Source organism: Lipotes vexillifer, unplaced genomic scaffold, assembly GCF_000442215.2.
Source record: "Lipotes vexillifer unplaced genomic scaffold, Lipotes_vexillifer_v1.1 scaffold49, whole genome shotgun sequence".
NCBI lineage: Eukaryota > Metazoa > Chordata > Mammalia > Artiodactyla > Lipotidae > Lipotes > Lipotes vexillifer.
The window spans coordinates 3,015,971-3,024,876 of NW_006790551.1; the positions used below are offsets into that span (position 1 = coordinate 3,015,971).

Consider the following 8,906-nt stretch of genomic DNA (forward strand, 5'->3'; position numbering starts at 1 on the left):
ATAAGTGGTAGATCACTTGCTCTAAGTCTAGAGTCCTTCCCACAATATCAAACAGATTGTAAACATGGAAACAAATCACACTTTTAAAGATAGCTAAAACTCCTTAAAGGAACAAGCTTTTCATTACACATTTAGAGATGAAGATCAAAGTGCAAATCTTCCCCTGAGAAAGCACTAACAAATGGGGACCATAGACTTTCACGTGTTCAAAGAATTAATTCCAGGGTTATAGACTTAAGACATGGTAGTTAATAGAAAAGTTCTAGTTTGAAAAGATTTTTGCAAAAATGTACATCTCTATGTGTATATACATCTATTTAGAAAACCTATTGCTTTGGATGTTTGTGCCATTTCTTAGTTACCCTTTTTACACGCTGTGTCCACAGCTGCTTTATTCCCATCCCTAGACTTCAAGCCACCGTATTATTTTTAATTACCTTATGACTTATTTTCAGTCAATTGTAATAACTAAGATCATTTAACCAATAAAGTACTTTCTTGAGTAAAAGTTATAGACTTTTGGAATATGGTTCCAAGAGCAGTTCAGTTTTCAGATTTACTATTCAAACCTCACATTTATTACATGTAGTATGAAACTGTAGTATAAAAACACTTCCCTTCACCTTAAAAATATGTGACATTTCCCTAAGAAATTACCTGCACTTAGAAGTTCTGGACCTTCTCCACTTATAAATCTGAGTGTATCCTTTCACAGACTCTGTGTAGTTTTTACTGTAGGGTTTTGCTACATTTCATAAAAAGGAAAATACAGACAGTAGAAGTACAGGTAAAAGACTTGGAGCACAATAGTCCATCACATGTATGTTGGGGAATAAGTATCATGAGGACTTTCTCAATGACTAAGGCTTCAAAGACTAAGGGTGGCAAAGATACAAAAAGTGCAAAAACTCAAAAGAAATACCTTTCCTCAGTGGGAAAGATGACACAATTCAACATGAGTAGAATGATTAAGAAGGAGGGTTTATTGGACTCAATTACCCATATGATGGTTCATCTGGCTTTCACTTGAATTTTAAGCATTTGCTTAAAAAATGATTTCACATTAATTTTATTTCTTTTGGAAAGCCCCCATGTGTAATTTATTGGTAGTATCTCTGAAGAATAGAATTATTGATGATGTTTGGCTGATGTTTCAGATGATGGAGGAGCCAGAAGACTGCTACAAGTGAAGCCATGTATATAGTCTCAAAATGTCAGGACGGTACGGACACTGAAACAGAAAATAAAAGATACTAATTGTTTTAATGTTTAGATAATATACACTCTTCCATGTGAGAGTACAAGGAGCACTTGATTTGTCTCTTTGAAAAGCTATCTTTGTTTCTTGCTATTTCATTCCCATCCGTAATGCACTCAAGTCAAGTCAAGTAAAACGTCATCTCATCTTTTCCTGTTGTGTTTTCTCCAACCTGAAGCTCTATTATATCCTGAATATAACTGCCATTTAGGCTTCATTATGTATTAGATTTTCAAAATATAATTTTTGAGATCCCACATGACTTGTATAATAAGGAATACAAAATAACAATATGTAATGATATGTAATAAGTTCATGCTGTTTGTCACATACTATCTAGACACTTTTCATGTATTTTATCATTTAAACTTCTACTTAAACAACAGTGCTAGGAGGCAGTTTCTAATATTATTTCCATTTTAAAGATTGTAGATACTGAGACTTGGAGAGACTTGTAACTTTCTTTAGATCACACATCTAGTGTGGGATCCTGGGATTTAAATCCAAATACAAAGTTGCACAAATTACAAGATGATAGGTAATGTGCCTAAAGGTGCTGATAGTGTAATAAAGTTAAGACCATGTTGAAAGTTTAATAGAGCTTTGATAAAGAAATGTTTAAGGAGACTTAGAAGTAGAAAAAAAAAGAATTGGTTTGTACTGGGTGAGACTTTATTCTTGGAAAGATCAGAAATGTTACATTTTACTGGAACTAATGTCCTTTCCAAAAACCATCTTCTGATGGGTACTTTAGAAAAAGGTGGTCTTTGTATTTAAAAAAAATTATATATATGTATATGTGTGTGTATATATATAATATATATGAAAAATGTATGTAGATAATTTAGAAAGTAAAGGGTAGTATAAAGAAGAAAGTAAAGATAACCTGTAATCCCACAACCCAGAAATAATCAATGTTAATATTTTCTTGAATTTTGATCAACTTTTTCTAAACATGTGCAAGTTTTTATTGCTCTTATTGAAAACTTGGAACCATATTGTATATATAAGTTTGTTTTCTCTACTCTGTAGCCTAAAATTACATCAGGAGAATTTCCCAATTTAATGAAATCATTTCTTTTTAAATGGCTTCATTGATTTCTAGTACATGTTTGGAATTTATTTAACTATCCCCTTAATGTTAACCTCTGGGATGTTTCCAATTTTTGATATTATAGATAAGAGATGAACATGCTTAAACATATGTACGTTTGCATATCTCATAATTTCTATAGAATATATTGTCAGAAATGGCATTGCTGGGACATAGGATCTAAGTTTTATTTTTTTGTTTTGTTTTTTAAGGTTTCTGATACAAATGACCAAACTGCTTTCTAGAAAGGATGTAATCTGGTACTGTTTGGATGCTAGTTTCTTTCCTTCCTCAATAATATTTATCAGACTAAGTGCCTAGTATGTGTTATGTGTATGGGTGCTAAAGAAATATTGTTTAAAATTGAAAACCTCATGAGAAGAAGTGTGAAGTTGCAGAAAAAGCAGGGACTATGGAACAAGAAGGGGAGAGTTAGGTAAAACTGCCTGTTATTAATTGTGCCCCATATAAAAATGCAAATGATAAAATTCTTCTTTTTAGGTGGTTGTAAAAGTTAAACGTTAGAGGTAGAAAATGGAACTGGCTTGTTTTCCTAAGCTTTGAAGAACATGTAAGACTTAAAGATTTAAAATAGATTATGTACCCTTCCTCTTTGCAATAATTTTTATTTGTGAAAAATTCTTTGTAAATGGAAAAAAGGAATAACAATAATAGCATTTTAATGAAGAAAGTAATATCTGTATAGAAAATAATGCCTATATAGCTCCACCAGCTCCCATAAAGAGTTTCTGGGATGTCTTGAATGTAATTTAAATTTATAGCTATTAATAGTCAACCATTTTAGGTGGCCAGGCAGGGGCTGCAGTAACTCCATGTTATAATATGACTGTGTGTCTCATTCTTTTTCCTTGCAAAGGTGAGAGTTCTCTTGTAAAGAAGGCAGAGGGCTCTGATCATTCAGATTTGCTGTGACCAACATAATTTGGCTTCAACAAAACAGGCAGTGCAAAGCATTTAGCTTCTCACAACGTGATCTTAAGTGTCCTACATGCAAAGATTGAACTGGGAATGGAAAACCAAGGTACCGCACCCTTGTCTTTCTCTCATCCTTCTACCTTTTTTTCTGTTAGTCAAACCGCACCATTAAAAGAAACTTAAAGTCTACCTCTTTCCTGAGCGAAGCAGGTCAAATCCTTCATTTATTTTTTCAAAGGGTAAAACATGGGTTATTAATGGATCCAGTGGAAACTTCTTAGCCATAAAATCAGCCACAAGTCTGGGGACAGAATCTTTACTTTTAAAGCCTGAAAAGGAAGTGACATCAGTGTTAGATTCAGCCAGATATGAGGGCAGTTGGAGAGGAGACTTTCCACATAGAATTTAAATGAAAGTTTATAAAGTGTCCACAGACTACTATTACTGAGGTTAAGAAGAGATGGTGTGTTTCAGTATCCTTTTGCAGTGGTTTGATTTTTTAATACAATCTCCCCAAACAAACTAGGGTCCTTGGTTATTAGTTCTCTCATAGAGAAATTATAGTACAGATGGTTATTCTCAAAATGAAGAAGAAAATTTAACAATTGTCTAAATTTGGGCAGTGAGTGCAGACATAAATTATCGCTATGGATTTCCTGGATCCTCCTAGGTATTTCAGTGCATTGTGCAGTCACAAGTATCAAAAGAGATGATGCTGAAACATCCTTGTTAGTTTATGGGGACTCCATTAAAGTCTATCTTGGGACTTTCTGTGTGCATTAGTTCCACATCTAGTTGATTTGGAGCCTATAGATACAAAGGAATTTCAGTTTATTTTTAAACTACATTGCATTTTATTTTTTTAAATTAATTAATTAATTTTGGCTGTGTTGGGTCTTTGTTGCTGCGCGCGGGCTTTCTCTAGTTGCGGTGAGCGGGCACTACTCTGTTGCGGTGTGCGGGCTTCTCATTGCGGTGGCTTCTCTTGTTGCAGAGCACGGGCTCTAGGCGCACAGGCTTCAGTAGTTGTGGCATGTGGGCTCAGTTGTGGCTCACAGGCTCTAGAGAACAGGCTCAGTAGTTGTGGGGCACGGGCTTAGTTGCTCCGCGGCATGTGGGATCTTCCTGGACCAGGGATCAAACCCATGTCCCCTGCATTGACAGGTGGATTATTAACCACTGCACCACCAGGGAAGTCCCTACACTGCATTTTAAAACCTGGCCTTGTCACTTGTAAAAAGGAAGAAATCCTGACATTAGTAAGAATTTGGTCCTCAAGCCTAACTACGTACCACCAAAAATAGCTCCTTTCCAGGTACGTCCAGTCAACAGCAACATGGGGTTCATAGAGAGATTTTGGGCACTAGGAGTTATTCCTACAACGACGCTTACTCCATATGCTTCTTGACAGCACAACAAGGCAGCCATCTGGAATAAAATTAATATGTAGCATCATTAAAGTGGATTTTCTGGTAGTCCCAACTTATGATGCATGGTATCATGTAATATGGATCTAGATAAATTGTGAGTGTGTGGCGGGAAGAGATTATGCCTTTTTCTTCATTCCCCATTATTTCCTAAAGCCACTAGGTGTGGCTTTAGAAAATGCCCAGAAAATATTTTTGAATGAGACAATAGATGAATGTATTTGTATGTTTGTATGTACTTATGTCTTCTTTAGAAAATAATAAAGAGGCAAATATCATTACATATATATAATCTGATTCCTCAAATAAAGGTAATGTTTATCATCACATGACCCCTGGGCAATCTGAGTTGGTTAACTCATTCTTCATTTACTTATTAAGATATTTTAAACTCAGTACTTTGAACCAGGTATTTTGATGGTGAACCAGATACAAGGTCAATTACATCATCAACATTTCTCTCTTTCCCACTTCACAGTCTCCCTTTTTAATGGATCCCCATTTCTACTGCCCATTTCTAGTGGACAGTTTTTTCCTAATTTATGTACTTTATTTTTTTACAGTTTTGTTGAAGTATGATTGAAAAATTAAAATAGTTTATTTTTAGGTTGTACAACGTGATTTTTTAGGGTGAACAATGTGATTATTTAATATACCATGTGAAATGATTACCACAATCAAGTTAATTCACATTCATCACCTCACATAGCTACTACCTTTTTTTGTAGTGAGAACATCTGAGATCTACTCTCTTAGCAAATTTGAAGTATACAGTACAATAGTATTAACTACAATAACCATGCTGTACATGGAAGTCTCCAGAACTTACTCATAACTAAAAGTTTGTACTCTTTGACATCTCCCCATTATTCCTCCCACACTCCTCCAGACCCTGGCAACCACTGTTCTACTCAGTGGTTCTAAGAATTTGATTTTTTTAGTTTCCACATATAGGAGAGGTCATATAATATTTGTCTTTCTGTGTCTGCCTTATTTCACTTTGCATAATGTCCTGCAGGTTATTTCATGTTGTTGCAAATGGCAGGACTTCTTTTTTATGGCTGAATAATACTCATTCATATGAATTATATTATTGAATATATTATTGAATATAATATATATGAATATATATATTATATATACATCACAATTTCTTTATCCATTCATCCATCAATGGACATTTAGGTTGTTTCCATATCTTGGCTATTATGAATAATGCTGCAATGAACATGGGGGTGCAGATAGTGATTTCTATATTCTTTGAATATATACCCAGAGGTGGGATTGCTGGATCATATGGTAGTTCTATCTTAAATTTTTGGAGGAACCTTTATACTGCTTTTCATAATGGCTGTACCAATTTTACATTCCCACCAACAGTGCACAAAATTCCCTTTTCTCCACACAATCTGCAGCACTTGTTATTGCTTGTCTTTTGATAATAGCCACTCTAACAGGTATGAGGTAATATCTCTTTGTGGTTCTGATTTGCATTTCCCTGGTGATTAATGATGTTGAGCACCTTTCCATATAGTTGTTGACCTAAAATGGGCATGTTTTAAATGTGCTTTTAACTCCTGTGCGACTTTACTTTAAACTACACCTATTACTCTGGAACTTGAAAAGAAAGCCTTTCCCCTCCAGTCAGGTTTTTAAGCAGGTCTGCAGTAAGAAAGTTGTTTAGGATCCCCCCCGAAATATATAATAATCAGTCCTTTGATTTTGGAGTATGACATTTGGAAGACCAGAGAACTTTAGAACATGTGGCTATCAGACATTTAAAACAGTCCAATTCCACAAGAGAAAATGGAGGGAAAACCATAGAAAACTGGCATAAGGAGAAAGGCTAGAGCCTTGGAAAAAGTTGGATTGTATTGGAACTTCAGTCATCTATGGCATATTGTCCCAGGTCAAGGCTGCAAAGAGCTTTACTCTTTAGGTGCTGCTTCTTACTACCAACACTGCTGGGACTTACTGGAGAACCTTAAAAGGGGGCTTTTTTTGGTTGTTCTCTGGGGGTGTTTTCATTAGGATTCTAGAGAATTCTGGCTAGGTGAAATGTAGCTAGGGATGTGTTCTCTGTTGCGATTATTTGAAAGTAATATGTATATTTTAAAGATGATGTAAGTGCTGCAAGATTGCAAACAGTACTGTATGTTGATGACACCAGCTGACATTTATTAATAAGAGCTTGCTACTGACAGGTGGCACGTGCTAAGTATTTTACATGTTTATCTCACTTAATCCAGAAACAACACTATGAGATACATATCACTTAAATTTTTTTGGTGGAAAAACCTGTTGACTTTTTAAAGTATTCAGTTCAACACACAGATTTGGATGCATATTATGTACCAGGCACTGTGCTGCGTGCTGTGGTAAAACAGGGCATATTTTCTGTTAATAAAAAGTTACGGAGTCTAAAGTTGCTCATTTTTTCTTTTGGCCAAAATATGATATCCATTAAAACCTATAAAAATTGTCAAACCATTTTTTGTTAAGAATGTGGGGGAAAAATCAAACTTGCCAACTTGAAAACAGAATTTATATTCTTTATATTGACTTGAGTTTGAATTTTTTTGAACTAAAAATTAAAATAAATTTATGATGGCTCAATAAAAAAACCCTCTTCTGTCTCTGAAAAGGAAATAATACTTGTGACAGTTATACTTAACTGATGGAATGAGATTCCTCATAATAATAATTAAGCAATCCAGGTAACAAATAGGAGATGGAAAATTGCCATAGTTTAAAAAATATTCTTTATATATAAGGTTTATATTCTGCTGCATAAAAGTAGACTCTAGAATGCAGAAGCTGATATCTCAAGGCATTTCAGGGTACATACCATGGTGTCCAAACGACCGATGACTTCAAATGAAAAATCCACACCTCCACCACTCATTTCCTTCAGCACCTCCTCGATGGGTTTCTCATAGTCCCGAGGGTTGATGCACTCAGTGGCACCCACCTCTTTGGCCTTTACAAATTTGTCTTTGTTGATGTCCACTGCAATGATCCTGGCTGCTCCAGCTGCTTTACAGCCCATGATAACAGACAGACCAACTCCTCCAAGGCCAAACACGGCACAGGTGGAGCCCTGGGTGACCTGTGTTTTCAGAAAATGCAAATACAGATTAAGTAATGATTGTTAGAAAGAGCCTAAATTGTATAAAGTGCCATGCTTTTCCCTTATCAGGAGCTACTCAAACTATGTCCATCTGTTTTCAAAACTTCTTTTGGCTTCAGCTGCTTCATGTTTAAAATGAAGGGGTTGAATTAGATCAGTGGTTCTCAAATTTTGCTAGACATTAGACTCACCTGGGGAGCTTTGAAAACTATCTCAACACCCAGGTCACAGCCCATAAGCAATTAAATCAGACTCTGCAGGTACGACCAAGTCTCCAGGTGACTCCAATGGGAAACCCAAGCTGGGAGCCAGTGGACTGGATGATCTTTGAGCTCTAAATGCTAGTGACCCCCTCTTAAAGAGAATCTATTGATAGCCAGCTTCAGTCCATCACACATACACAAACACAATTTTGGGGAAATTAAATAATAAGTAGAAGAGAGGAGACTGAAAAAAAAAATCCAGTTGAACCCTCAATAATTAACTCCTTGTTTCATTAACTTTCAGTAGTCATGATCAGTATAATGAGAGCAGAAATTATCAGTGAAGCATAGAAGAGTTATCCTCGGCTTAAAGCAAACTTTAAGAAATTTAACGGGGGAAATTTAACAGGTAATTTTTAGATAATACTGCTTGGGACCAGTGTGCTCTGAGTGGGTCTTTATGTCTGCTTTTTAAAATACACTAATGAAGAATAATGCAATGAAAAGCTAGTCTGTACTTAAATAATGGATGAAATTCATCATCACAAGGGCTTCTTGGCTTCTGTGTGTAGGTTCAGTTGGACCACCTGCTCAGATGAGGCAATTGCACAACGGACTTGGTGCTAGGCTCACAGAAATTTGGAAAACACGTGCTCTCAATTGTTTAACTTGCCTAAGGAACTGTTTAATAAACCTAATCTGCTATAGTTAGCCTTCAGTGTGGGTGAAATGTTCCTCCTGTCCCAAGTAAACATTCTGTGGGGTACAACACCACTTTTTTACCTTAGAAAAACATGAGGCTTGTGATTGTGATTTAAAAGTGCTGGTAATTATGTATTATGGTTTATGATTCAGCAGG

At 35.6% G+C, this 8,906-nt stretch overlaps 1 protein-coding gene across 1 annotated transcript in view; it reads right to left on the minus strand.

Moving 5' to 3' along the window:
• Positions 1 to 960: 960 nt before the first annotated feature.
• The window catches only part of LOC103087664 (alcohol dehydrogenase E chain), a 15,236-nt gene continuing 7,290 nt past the window's right edge, over positions 961 to 8,906 (minus strand). Inside the window, exons 6-9 of the mRNA XM_007463795.1 lie at positions 7,563 to 7,823; positions 4,580 to 4,715; positions 3,478 to 3,616; positions 961 to 1,231 (exon numbers count right to left, since the gene is read on the minus strand). Coding sequence (XP_007463857.1) covers positions 1,207 to 1,231; positions 3,478 to 3,616; positions 4,580 to 4,715; positions 7,563 to 7,823 — 561 coding nt within the window. The 3' untranslated portion in view covers positions 961 to 1,206. The remainder of the gene's footprint in view (positions 1,232 to 3,477; positions 3,617 to 4,579; positions 4,716 to 7,562; positions 7,824 to 8,906) is intronic.